At 47.9% G+C, this 13,295-nt stretch overlaps 1 protein-coding gene, 1 long non-coding RNA gene and 1 other non-coding gene across 4 annotated transcripts in view; 1 reads left to right on the forward strand and 2 right to left on the reverse strand.

Moving 5' to 3' along the window:
- The window catches only part of Acp2 (acid phosphatase 2, lysosomal), a 9,599-nt gene extending 2,974 nt beyond the window's left edge, over positions 1-6,625 (reverse strand). The window contains exons 1-10 of one of the 2 annotated variants that reach the window (XM_008843569.3): positions 6,374-6,625; positions 5,606-5,701; positions 5,126-5,212; positions 3,285-3,437; positions 3,084-3,182; positions 2,914-3,003; positions 2,356-2,488; positions 1,567-1,649; positions 1,337-1,443; positions 1,045-1,220 (exon numbers count right to left, since the gene is read on the reverse strand). In XM_008843569.3, the coding sequence (XP_008841791.1) occupies positions 1,045-1,220; positions 1,337-1,443; positions 1,567-1,649; positions 2,356-2,488; positions 2,914-3,003; positions 3,084-3,182; positions 3,285-3,437; positions 5,126-5,212; positions 5,606-5,701; positions 6,374-6,487 (1,138 nt within the window). In that variant the 5' untranslated portion in view covers positions 6,488-6,625. The remainder of the gene's footprint in view (positions 1-1,044; positions 1,221-1,336; positions 1,444-1,566; positions 1,650-2,355; positions 2,489-2,913; positions 3,004-3,083; positions 3,183-3,284; positions 3,438-5,125; positions 5,213-5,605; positions 5,702-6,373) is intronic. The other variant, XM_029568584.1, reaches the window with a different exon arrangement.
- On the forward strand, positions 6,623-10,233 carry LOC115072130. The gene is made up of 3 exons (XR_003851194.1): positions 6,623-6,756; positions 9,525-9,808; positions 9,931-10,233. It is a non-coding gene; the product is annotated as an uncharacterized LOC115072130 (long non-coding RNA).
- Positions 8,234-8,335, reverse strand: LOC115072136. The gene has a single exon (XR_003851200.1). It is a non-coding gene; the product is annotated as a U6 spliceosomal RNA (small nuclear RNA).
- Positions 10,234-13,295: the final 3,062 nt, after the last annotated feature.

Raw genomic sequence — 13,295 nt, forward strand, 5'->3', positions numbered from 1 at the left:
ATAGGATTTAACAGCATGGAGATGAAGTATGGAAGTTACAAGGTTGGATGAGATCTTTTGGGAGTCAGCAGAGATGGGAAAAGGGTTAGGGACAAGCCTTGAGGTTCATCCATTGTTTAGTGAGGAGGGTAACCAGTAAGAATGCTGTCAGTAAAATGGAAAACTGGAAGTCAAGAAAATTATTTTTGTTGTTACCATTTTTGCAGCATTTGGTGGGGAATGAACCCAGGGCCTCATGCATGCTAGGCATGCATTTTACCACTGAGCTATGCCACCAGCACTCAAAAAAAAAAATGTTTAGGCTGGGTGTGGTGGCACACACCTTTAATCCTAGCACTCCAGAGACAGAGGCAGGTGGATTATGAGATGGAAGCCAGCCTAATTTACATAGTGAGTTCCAGGCCAACTGGGGCTACAGGGAGACCCTGTCTCCTTGAAAAAAAAATTTAAGGAAGGAATGACAACTATGCATTGCTACTGAGAAGTGAGAGAAACTAAGAACTGGTCACCTTGACAATGGCTTCATTGCAGCAGAAGGTGACACAAAGCTTTTTAATGTCAGTCTGAGAGACTAAGTACTGAGAAAGTAAAGCCAGAGTACTAGCAACTCTTTGAAAGATCTTACAAAGGGATCGGAGAGATACAACGGAACTGAAGAAATAGGTCTCAAAAGTCTCTGTTAAGCTTTGAGATGGGAGTGATACAGTGGTGAAGGAAATGCAGGTATAGAGGTCCTTGTGGGAAGAAGAGATGAGCCCAGAGAGTAAAGTGGAGAAGCTGCCCCTGTGAACTAGCAGACCAGCAGGTATGATAGTAGATGTGGCAGGAGAATGAGAATTCCCTCCTAGTGACTATTTTCTCAGTGATACAGAAAAATAATCACCTGGGGGTAAAGAATGGGGGAAAAGTGTAAACAGTGGTCTCAGGGTAGAAGTGGGAGCTGTCCAGGGAAAAGCAGGAAGAGTCTTCAAAGTAGGACAAATCCCTGAAGATGTGTGGATGCCCTGGGACATGATTAACACAGGCAGGTGACAGGTAGCTTACCTGTGTCTGCAGTATCACTTGCCAGCTGGCACTCCTTCTGCCAGTCCTTGGGTATGACAGGTTCTGTGAGGCGAAGGAAGTCCTGTAGTGGGCAGCGGTGAGGGCAGCCAGGCAGGATCAGTGGCCAGGGGGCCTTCTCGCTGCTATTCCGGAAGTACATCTCAACAGAGAAATTCCTGAAGGTTGACAGGAAGCAAGATAAGGGGCTGTTCACCATGCCCCTAACTGAATCCCTAGGCTTCCCTGAGCCATCCCATGTGCCCCTCCAGAGGACACTGGGAGCTCCACTTACCCATCATCTTCCTGGTATAGTTCAAACATGTGGCAGGAGGCATAGGGGGCTTGTTTACCATTGTAGACGTCAAGTGCCATTTGCAAGGCAACCAGGGTAGTGTCGTGCTGCAAGGGCAAGGACCTGCCATGAGCATCACTCCTCCCTTGACCCCACATCCCCAGGAACTGAGTAGGGGGGAAATAGCCAATTCCTGGGTTGACACTTGTGTGGTAGGGAATTGAGCTCACCGCAGAGTAAACCAGAAGCTTAGGGAATTGAGAGCTGGTTGCCATTAGGGTCAGGTTCTTCAATATTTGAGCCAGCAGAACTCCTGAAGAAGAGAAATCCGGGGTGTCAGGGTCTACAGTCTTCACTGTCTTCACTCACACAATCTGTGTCTCTCTTCTACTACCAACCTGGTGAACTCTTCCAGTTCATGGGGACTGTATTAGAACTCTGTACCACCCACTGCTCTCTTAAGCTCTTTCAAGTTTACAGAAGAAGAAAGAAAAGATAAAGCAAGGTACTATATTTATTTAAACACAGATGCAGAAACCTGCCCCTTATAAATGAGCTAGGAGGCTCTGCCCATGTTTGATCAGCAGTTTAAGACTGCTTCACAGCATACAAGATGGTGGTTCACACCAGGTCAGCTGCCGCATGCAGGCTCTGCACTGTCAAAGGGTTGAGAGAAGATAGTCCTTGAGTGTACAAATGAGGACACTGGCACATTTTACCCTCAGCCTTTCTCCCAAAGGTCTCAGTAGTTCCTGGAGGGAGGTATGCACTTAGGGAAAACAGGGATCTTCTGACACGGGTGAAACTTGAGAAAGAATGGAAGAAAAGCATGCAGACCTGGTTGTGGTTATACAGTGACTCACAGGCTAAATGTCAGAGCTGGGAGACTGGGTGACTAATGGGGATGGCAAGGGCAGAGACCATTTCAAGCAGAGAAGTGTGTGAGAAGCCCCCACAGTAGATTTTCAGCACTGGAGAGTCCTGAGGAGGGGGTGTGACATGCTGCTTTGGTCACTCACCCCCCTGAAGCCGGGCCTTCTGTGCTTGCTCATGGATCCCGAAGAGGAAGCGGAAGCTGAAGTCCTTTAGCTGGCTCAGATGCTGCACAGTTTGGGGTGAGGCCCAGGACGGCAGGCTCAGCCCATGTGTTTGCTGTGTATCACAGCAGGCAGGTTAGCTCCCCAGGCCTAGGCCAGAGCTTCTCCAGGGGTAATTCTCTTCCCCAGGCAGGGAAGGTGCCTGTGTGTGTGAGGGAGGAAGAGGAGAGCAGAGGTGAGGTAGAGGGACTGAAGCAGAAATGGCAGATGGCAGGACATAGGAAAGGAAGCTCGGACATGAAGAGCAAGACTCAGCAGAAAGAAGTCTCATGCCGCCAGAGCTCTGGGTGGAGAGTACTATGAAGTGCTGACAACTAGTAAACCATTTCCCACTCTGAAGTTCTTTTCACCCACGAGGGAAGTTCCCAGGTTACACAAACAGTGGCTTGCTGGCCTTCCCCATGAGGATGGAACTGCCCTTGAGATGTGGACCTGCTGAGGAAAGAAGAGCAATCCCACCAGACACCCTGGTCAGCTCACCTCACAGAAGAGTGTGTCATAGACATTCCAGACGGTCTCTAGGGTCAGGTCTGTAAGCCCTGTCTCATTGGCCACCATGTCCAGAAATTGCTATGAGAAAATGGATCAGGAGATTATTACTCTTTCCAGGAGAGAACAGTCTGATGACCCGCAGCTCTGCCCCTACTCACTGCATTCTGAATAGTCTTGTTCTGATATTCTGCTGTCTGTCGGGTCTCATTCTGCAGCTGTTCATAACGGGGACATGGGCCCAACGGGAACTTCAGCAACTGCAAATTGAAGGAGCAAACAGAGGCAGAGGAGAGAGATCAGTAGGCCCTGGCCACAGTTGTCCCCTTTACCACCTCTGGGGAAGGGCTGGCCAATCTTACCCTGTCCTCGGTGATGGGCACAGTATGGACAGGAATGGGCTGCCATGAGATGTTAGGGTTGAAGCTCTGCATCTCATTGGGAGGGAAGAGTCCAGCCAGGTTGGCCTCAGCACTCATGAGAGTACGGTCAAAGTCTGTGCTTCGCACATAAATCTGTGGATTGGCAACACAAGTTTGTGTGTGTGCGCACACACGTGCACGTGCAAAAGAGAACCTGTTTTGGATGGTTACTCAGCACATTATAAAATACCATGCACACACACCCTCCCTGGGATTCCCTATCCTTCAAGGCCCTAAACATTCAGTTAAGGGCTGCCACCTCTGTGTGAAGAACTCAGCCTGTAGGAACAGCTCTAGATTAGTCCCCTTCCTCATCAAAAGCACTGAGTTGGTAAACTGTCTGGTCTGGGAGATTTTAAAGCAGCTTGTCTCTGGTTAAGACCAAGTCCTTGTGGGGTATGGTGGCACATACACCTTTAATCTCAGCACTTGGGAGCCAGAGGCAAGAGGATTTCTGTGAGTTCTGAGGCCAGCCTGAGCTGAGACCCTGTTTAAAAACCAAGAGTCCTTGACTTCAGAATCATTCCTCACCATACTCCCTTCCTCTTTATAAATGGCTTGAGACCAGGGAGAAAAAAATTAAGGAACAAAGAGAGTAGCTTGTGAAAAAGGAAGAAATGGGAAAGGGCAAGCTCAGAGTAGAGCTGGGCCTCAAGGGAACAACAGCATGTAGAGGCTTGAGATAGCTGTGCAGTAACCACAGGAACAGCTACCTCCATCCCTGGGGTAAACAGAACCTCAGGAGCTAGCACACTTGCCAGCCTTCACAGCTCCCCTCTATCATGGCTCTGTCCATCTTCTTAGACTGCCCCCACTACACTCTTAAGTTCTTTGAAGACAAGAGATCTTTATACATCTTTATGGTATATGTTCATATGCAAAGCACTACCTCAGTGCTTGGCCCCTAGGAGATATACATGTCTTAGACAGAAAGCCTGTTTGTTATTTCAGTCAGGAAATACTTTGCCAGACTCTTCCTTATATCTGAGTTGGACCCTTAATCAGCCTTGCTTCTTCCCAGCTAAGCAGAGACAACTCAGTTTCCAGAGCTATTTAAAAAAAAAATTATTTTTTGGGACAGGCGTGGTGGTGCACACCTTTAATCCCAGCACTTGGGAGGCAGAGGTAGGCAGATCTCTGTGAGTTCAAGGCCAGCCTGGTCTATATGGTGAGTTCCAGGCCAGCTTAGGGCTACAGGAAGACCCTGTCTCAAAAAGACCAAAAAGAAATTTTTTTTGTTTATTTTATATGTATGAGTGTATTGCCTACACATATTTAAGTGTGCCATGTTGTGCAATGCCCACAGAGGTCAGAAGAGGGTGTTAAAGCCCCTAGAAATAAGAGTTACAAATGGTTGTTAGCCACCATGTGAGTGCTGGGAACCAAACCTGGGGTCCTCTGTAAGAGCAGCCAGTACTCTTAACCACTAAGCCATCTCTCCAGCCCCCAGAACTATTTCTAGACAGCCCGTAGGTGTTCTGTCCAGTGACCAAAAAATGAAAAGAAGAGAAGCCAGGCATGGTGATGCATGCCTTTAATCCCAGCACTTGGGAGGCAGAGGCAGGCCAATCTCTGTGAGACCAATGCCAGCCTGGTCTACATAGTAAGTTCCAGGTCAGCTGGGGCTACAGGGAGACCCCGTCTCAAAAAAAAAAAAATTTTTTTTTTTTTTTTAAAAAAGAGGGAATTGAGAGTGCCTAAACCTCACCCTCAGGCTCTCTGAGGTCAGAGGATTATGCTAAAGATCCCATTTCTCTTGCCAATCAAGCTCCGAGCCTTACCTCTTGCCGGTGGTAAGAGGTGTTTAGAAAGCCATGGTAGCGTATCCGCAGAGCATGACCCAGCTCCCAGTGCTGTTGCATCCCTTCCTGTGGGCAAACCCAAGGGTTAAGGAAGTCCAAAGGACTGCCATCACCTCTTTATTCACAGTCCCTATGGTATCTGGGCATTCTTCCTCTGTCTCGAAAGAATGAGTAAATATGATCCCAGAAGTTAAGTGGTCAGTTGTTAATGGCACTGTCCTGGGACACAGAATTAAGGCTATGATATTTGGTAATAATTAAGGATGTTGCTAAGCAGTAGTGTGCTTAGCACAGATGAGGCCCTGGGTTTGAGTCCTAGTACCACAAATAAAATAAGACATCTGGTAAATCAGTACCCATGTGGGCAACTAGCAGTTTAGGGAGCCCCAAGATCTGTTCTCCATAGGTCACTCATTCTGTGGCACATCCCAAGGCAATGTGGGTTGACTTCTGACCCACCTTGGTTAGCTGACCAAACCCCTGGGACCATTCATCTTCCTGATGGGGGTCCTTGGGATATGTCTTCACTGGTGAACGATCTCCATGCCGATAGAGCTGAGTAAAGAAAATGGTTTGCCTAAATAGCAGAATAGTCTCCTAGCTGGAGGACAGAGCCCACCTCTGCCCACGTTGGGAAAGGAAATTTCCCTCTTCAGAGCCCTTTTCAGGAAGATCCTAATTTGGCCAAGCAATGTAACCTGAGAGGCTAGGCAAAGCCAAAGGCACAGGAAGAAAGGGCGAGTAGAGGAGGGGGACTTAAGGACAACTGGGAAGCCAAAGATTTCAAAGTCGTCTTTGCTGGGCATGTTGGCACACGCCTTTAATCCCAGCACTAGTGGGGCAGAGGCAGGAGGATCTCTGTGAGTTCAAGGCCAGCCTGGGCTACATAGTTCCAGGCCAGCTAGGGCTACAGGGAGACCCTGTCTCAAAAAGACCAACAAACAAACAAGCAAAAAGAGAGCAAAGTCCTCTTTATGGGTGAATCTCAACCTTTTAACTACATCACCGTCCCAGGGCAGAATCCATCCATCCCCTCAAAGCACCAATCCAGACCCTCAAAGCGCCCCACCTCCACCCCAAGCTAGATGCTTTCTAAACCAGCTCTTAGAGATCCGAAACACCCCCGCCCCCAACCCCGACCTGGAGCACCCTCTTGCCCCTCCCTCCACCAGCTGGCTTTCGCCCTCTCAGCTCCGAGAACCCGTTGGTGACTTCGTCACTCATTACCAACGTAACAAAGCGCAGACTCCGAGCCTGTGTTGGGGGCATCACCATCAGGCACACGCCCAGAAAGAACTGGAGGAGAGCCGCCTGGCTCCATCCAGACTGTCCGCCAGCCATCACCGCTTTATGCTGTGCAGCAAAGAGGCCGGAACGCGTTGGGCGGCACCTGCTGCAGCCGCCCGGAGGCACCCGGAAAGACACATACCGGAAGCGCACCCATCGCCATCTTCCTAAAGGAGGGGCACGGCTGGTGGGAGAAAGTGGTAGGTGGGAGGGAATCCTTAGAAAGGTCTGTGATCGGCGGTGGTGGAGGAGCGTGGGGATGTAGCGCGACTTCGCGCGGCGGAAAAGGCTTAAAAACCTGGTTTCGGTAAAGAGGGCCGGAGGTCAGGCTTGTCTCTTCCTTTACCAAGGTGGCCTTGCCCTGGGTGGGATCTTGACCGGGAGAGCCAGCGCCTCCTCAGTCTGGGGCGCCTCCGAGTCAGTGCAAGAATCCCGGCGAGGTAGAGGGCGTCTTTCTCCTGCCTTCCGGGTGGAGTTTGAGCCTTGGCTCTGGCCCTGTTTCCCCGGGAGTGGTTTTGTTTGGGGTGCGGGGCACAGTATGTAAACAGCACTTTGGACTCCCGGTGTCCTTGAGGTTGGTCCAGACTAGTCTACTTAATGCCCTGAGCAAACCTTCTGTAGTCCGCTCCCCTTTTCAGTCGTTCCCCCTGCTCCCTCTTGTCCACTTCTAAATTTAACTTAGGCTCGAGTTCATGGCTTCTCAAAGAAGTTGGATTGTACAGGATGTTCAGATTTCCCAAACCCAAAGCACTGAATTCCAAAGGGAAGGATTTCAGGCAACTGGGACCATATTTTGGGGTATATAACAGTGGGAGTAGGTGGAATTCCCGTAATACCAGTGTCTCTCTTGGAATTGGCCTTTAGGGCAACCAGTCTGGCCTTGGGATTTTGTGGCTCCAAACCTTGGAATGACACAGTTGCAGGTCAGATCTCAGGTCCTTGGGATGCTTTGATGCAGATCTTCCCACTGGAAGCAAATGAACCTTAGATGAGCTGCAAACAAATTTGATTAGAACTGTTAATTGTCCCAGAAGTCCACATAAACTTATATACCTCACTATTTAAACTTTGCTCTCAAAGTTGTCAGGAAGTCTAAGGAGTGAGCAGAATAAGAAGGCTCAGAAGCCAAATAGTGGAGCTATGTCAACCATAAGCTTCTTATAAATCACTTGAAAATTTAGCCCAACCACAAGTTTCTTACAAATCACTTGAAAATTTAACCTTCATCCAGAAAGTGTTCACATGTGAACACGCAATAGAATTATGCATGTAATTTCAAGAGGTTCACAAAGATCCTCCATAGGTATTTATTTATTTATTTATTTTGAGACAGGGTTTCATACATCCCCGACTGGTCTGGAACTCACTGTGTAGACCAGGCTGGCCTCAAACTGAAAGAAATCGGACTGCCTCTGGCTCTCAAGTGCTGGAATTAAAGGCATGTGCCACCCCATCCCCCCTTTTTAAAAATTACTGTACTTGTGTGGGAGGTTGAGCACGTGAATGCAGATGCCTTTGCAGGCCAGAGGGAGTCAGGTCCCCTGGAGCTGGAGTTACATGCAGTTGTGAGCCACCCAACTTAGGTGCTAGGAATTGAACTCCTGTCCTCTTCAAGGGGCAGTAAGCACTTTTCATTTGTTTATTTGTGTGGGTGTGAGTATATGTGTCTGTGGAAGTCAGAGGACAACTTGAAAGTCTGTACTCCTTCCACCTAATGGGGTCCAAGAATTTATCTCAGGTGGTCAGGCTTGTCAGCAAGTGCCCTTATCTGATGAGCTGTCTCGCCAGTCCATTTTTTGTTTTAATATAGAATGCTTCACAGATATGCATGTCACCCTTGTGCAGAGGCTATGCCAATCTCTGTATTCCAACTGTAGGTATATGTGCTGCCAAAACAAGCACTATAATGGGCCATTTCTTACAGGCTATTCAAATTGCACTGCTAAACTATAGATGCCCCCCCCCAGTACCTTAAGATTTCATCAAAGGATTAAATGGAACATAGCTGACAGTCTGACAAAAATAGTGCTAATATATTAATGTTTTTCTTTGTTTTGAGACAGGGTCTCACTTTGTAGGTCAGGCAGCCTGGAATTAACAGTCCTGCCTTTGCTACCCAAGTGCTGGTATTATAGACATGCCCTGCCACATAGTTTGTAGGGTTGTTTTTTTATTTTTGGTCTTTTTGAGACAGTCTCCCTGTAGCCCCAGCTGTCCTGAAGCTCGATATGTAGACCAGGCTGGTCTTGAATTCACAGAGATCTGCCTCCTGAGTGCTTCTGCCTCCTGAGAGCTAGAATTAAAGGCGTGTGCCACCATGCCAGGCCTAGAGTTGTTTTTTTGTTTGTTTTGCTTTTTTGTCTTTTTGAGATAGGGTCTCCCGCCTGGCCTGAAACTCACTATGTAGACCAGGCTAGCCTTGAACTCACAGAGATCCACCTGCCTCTGCCTGCTACCAAGCCCAGCTTTGTTTTGTTTTGTTTTAAGAATATTTTAGCTGGGGCTGGAGAGATGGCTCAGTGGTTAAGAGCACTGACTGCTCTTGCAGAGGATCTGGGTTTGATTCCCAGCACCCACATGGAGGCTACCAGCTGTCCTTAACAACAGTTCCAGGGGAATCTGAAGCCCTCTTCTGACCTCCGAAGCATTGTACTACACAGGTGCACTCATACATGTAGGCAATACACTCATACACATAAAATAAAAATAATAACATTTTTTTTTTAAAAAAGGAATGTTTTACCTGTAATTCCAGCACTGGCAGAGTGAGGCAGGAGGATCAGGAGTTCAAGGCCAGCCTCAATTATATAGCATGTTTGAGGCCAGTGTAGGCTAGAGGCCAATGTAGGTGAGACCCTGTCTCACAAAACAATTTTTTTTTTAGTGTAACCTTTACTTTTTTTTGCAAATTATCCAGACCATAGTGCTTTCAGAATGTAAATCTTTAGCTCACCAAATATTAGCAAATAGAAGAAAAATCCTTCATCTTTGCTTTTCTTCCTACTTGCTCAAATATGTCTATATCCTTTGTGTCTGCAAGTATCTTGTGTAGGAGGGATTGGTGAAGCAGATGTTGTTTCGATTTTTATAGGGAGAAACAATTCCAGGAAGAGTGGGCACTGCAAGTTGATGGTAGAGCCCAGAGCAATGCCTGGATGTCTTGGTTCCCCCGCTTTTGTATTATTTTCTACAAGATGATTTTTGTATTCCTCACACCTTGATTCCTAACTACAGTTTTAAAACAATCAACATGTACATGGATAGATAGGTGGATTCATGGGCCTACTCGAGACCACATAAATCAGTTCCTGAAAGTGAGGTCAGGTTTGGAAACTACTCTTCTACCCTGTGTTGGCAAAAACAAACACAAATCAGGTGAGTTAACCATTTTTCCCATTTTAGGAGGTACTTTTGTATAATGAAATACTGGGTTTTATTTTAGTTTGAATTTAAGCATAAGCTTTTTTAAAAAAGATTTATTTTTATTTATGGGGCAGGGGGCTGCTGACAGGCCAGAAGAGGGTGTCAGATCCCCTGAAGCTAAAGTTACAGATGCTTGTAAGCTGTTTGGTGTGTGTACTGGGAACCAAACTCCAGTCCTCTACAAGAGCAGCAGCATGCTTAACCACTGAGCCTTCTCTCCAGCCCCGAGCATGAGCTTTTGAATAAGTTTTACCTCTATTCAATTTTTATATTTATACCTTGTAACTATCTCCTAAGGTTTATTGTGAGAATATATGAAATGATAATGCATGCAACAAATTATGAAGAGCCTAAATAAATGCTACTTTTTTCCTTTGTGTGCTGCCTTCTATATCATGTCTGAACTTACAGGTGTGGGAAGCAGGAATTCTGGATTCTTCTCTATCTTATTAAGCAGAGGTCACTGAGTGGGTTCCCAGTGGTCTACAAGATGATCCCCATACTTTACACTCTTCCAGGATGATGAAGGAGGAATAGAGAAATAGTTACTCCAGCCCATTAAACAAGCCGCCTTTGCGGGAGTTACCTAGTGGTTCATTTAACCAGAGACTGATGAATGCTGTTATTTCCAAGCCTAGAAGCTGCCTCTGGAGGTTTGGGTGGGGGAGTGAGAAATGTGGCCTGGGAGATTCCCCAAGGGTGTTCCTAGAAATGTTGCTTCCTAGAGAAGCCAAGAAAACCTAGGAAAGGCCCACAGGATTGGAATATGTGCTTCTAGCTGCTGACACCTGATTGCTTGCCCTGGCTTGGGGTAGAAGTCCTAGTGGCTGGCCACCGGAAACTCTGTGGAGATACCATCAATAGGTTTTGGTATTTCCCATTTTTTCCTCTTGGTTCTCTTTGTGGGAGGCTGGAGGCTCCTCCACTACTTCTAACCTGAAGGGGCAGCTGTGGCAGTGAAGTCCTGGTAATGCTACCTACAGAAAACTAGGCTGAGCTAATTCTCTGGCTTGGGGGAGTTGGTGCCCTGACCTGCTTGCTCAGCAGTTGGCTCCAGCTTAGGCCAGAGGGCCCCAGATGGGGCTTGCATGTGTGTTTCTGGAGTCAGGGAAGCCCCCTATGAAGAGACAAGGAGAGGGAGTTAAGTATTAGGGTTAGATAAGTAGGACTTCTCTTAACTCCTAGAAGATATGTCACTGGGCTTCTGACCAGTGTCACATCTCAAGTTCCTTGAAATGAGCTATCTCAGGAACATTTCTGAATGTACTTCTATTCTGGACCATGGACAGGGGGAGGGAGCTTAATCCTTGATGTGTGTGGTCCCACAGATTAGTTGGCTCTGTGGCTGCTGTCCTTGGTTTCTACTTTCACAGGATAGCAGGACCTTGTGAAAATTGGGGAATGGAAAGCCTTGTGTTCATGACTCAGAAGCACCCAGACCAGGGTGGAGGCCTTGGGAGGTGATGACCTTGTGATGAGAAGGAATAAGAGCAAAAGCCTGAGGCAGAAACTTCAGATGGTAGCTGCCAGAGGGGCTTTTCTGAATGTGAAAAAAGAATAACATGGGCAGATTTTGCAACACCCCCTCAGCCTCCTGTCTCCTCACACATGTCCCCAGTCCCAGCCTGTTCCTTTGTTTCACCCTGTGCTTCCTCCCATCTTTCCCCAAGACTCATTTCTACTTCAGCCTTCCTGTCCTCCCATCCTGTTCCCTCTGTCCCACCCCCACATCCATGTGCACTCTTTCCCTGTTCCCTCTGTTCTCCTCTTCCCTGGTGCCCTGTTCATCTCCCTTTTGGTCCCTCTGGCTTCTTGCCCTGGCCCTTGTCCTGTGCTTTAATGTAGGCCCATGGGAATTGACATTCACAGCAAAACAGGAAGGGCCTGTGAGCAGGAAACTGGGAGTGGGGCAGAGGGTGAACAGCCCACAGTAACCTCAGTCCTGCCTCTTACATCTGAACTGAAGCATCTGCAGGGCTCTGCAACTCACCAACCCTGCTGACCACCAGCTCTGGCTTCCATCCCAGGAAGTCACTGATCCTTCAGACCTGAGAACATCCTGGACTCAACACAGGAGGAGATCACAGGACTTAGAGTAGGGACATCTGGATTCTGATCTCAGCTTAGCCACTAACTGTGTGTGGTCTTGGGCAAGGCCCTCAAGTGAGCATCAGTGTGCTCTCTGAAATGTAGTTATTTGCCCTCCCTGCCTCTTAGGAGCTGCTCTGAGGACCCAAAGAGACAGTGAGGGGTTTGTACATGGAAACAAAGATTTAGAGTATTGACAATGGCAAGTTCAAGATGATGGGAAGACCCACAACTACAGGACTCATCTTGAATATTTACTGTGTACCACACACTATGCTGATGTGTTTTATTCTCACATTGACCTTATGTGGCAAAAAAAACCCAAAAACCCTAGTACCCCTATTTAAAAGATGAGAGGTTCAGAGACATTAATTTGCTCAGTCAAAATCACGCAGTTGGATGGGGGCAGAGTTCAGCCATAGAGTGCTTGCTTAGCATAGGTAGATACCCTGGGTTGTAGCTCTAGCCCTGAGAGGCAGGACCAAAGTTTGAACCCAGATTCTGAGGCCAGAACACAAATGATAAATCATTATTCTGAGTTGAAATTGACTCAAGATCCCTGGGTGTGGTGGCACACACTTTTAATCCCAGCACTTGGGAGGCAGAGGCAGGAGGATCTCTATGAGTTCAAGGCCAGCCTGGTCTACATAATGAATTCCAGGCCAGCTGGGGCTACAGGGAGACCCCATCCTAAAAGACCAAAAAAAAAAAAAAAAAAAAAAAAAAAAAAAAAAAAAAATTCACCTCAAGCTAACAAATAGTGGGGCAGAAGAGGAACGTATTTTCTTTGTTTATTCAACGAACAGGAACACAGTACCTACTGTGTTGTCTGAGCAAGGTGTTGATCCCCTTTGGAGATAAAAATCAATGAAATATGATGTCTTCCTTCAGGGCTGGAGCTCTTGTTCCAGGCAGCAAGACAGGGAAGCTATAGTTGCAGTCTCGTTGGATCCTGAACTCGGTCTCAGGTGGGACTATACCCTAGATGAGGCATCCTGCCTAGGTAGATCATCCAGGGTCTATCCTGGACTGGCCCCAAGGTTGCTGCCATCTGCTCCCCCCATCCCTGTCCCAGGCCTGCCATCGCTCAGCACCAACCTCTTCCTAGCCTTCTTCGCTCTCTGGCTCCCCAGGGCACATACTCCCTGGAAGGCCCAGTACCTGCCTGTCTTCACCCTTGGAGTTCTACCAGCTTGGCCCAGTCCTGGGGCTAGTGGGGAGAGGTTGGCGCCTTCCCAGAAGCAGGGAAGGAGGGAGGCTGGGAACGCAGGCTGGGGCTCAGTGTCGCAATTCCGGGCTGTGCCGGGACCTTTGCTCCGCGAGGTGTCTATCGGGGAAGAGGGGGCAGGGA

The sequence above is a fragment of the Nannospalax galili genome, unplaced genomic scaffold (genome assembly GCF_000622305.1).
Source record: "Nannospalax galili isolate Female #2095 unplaced genomic scaffold, S.galili_v1.0 scaffold1200, whole genome shotgun sequence".
NCBI lineage: Eukaryota > Metazoa > Chordata > Mammalia > Rodentia > Spalacidae > Nannospalax > Nannospalax galili.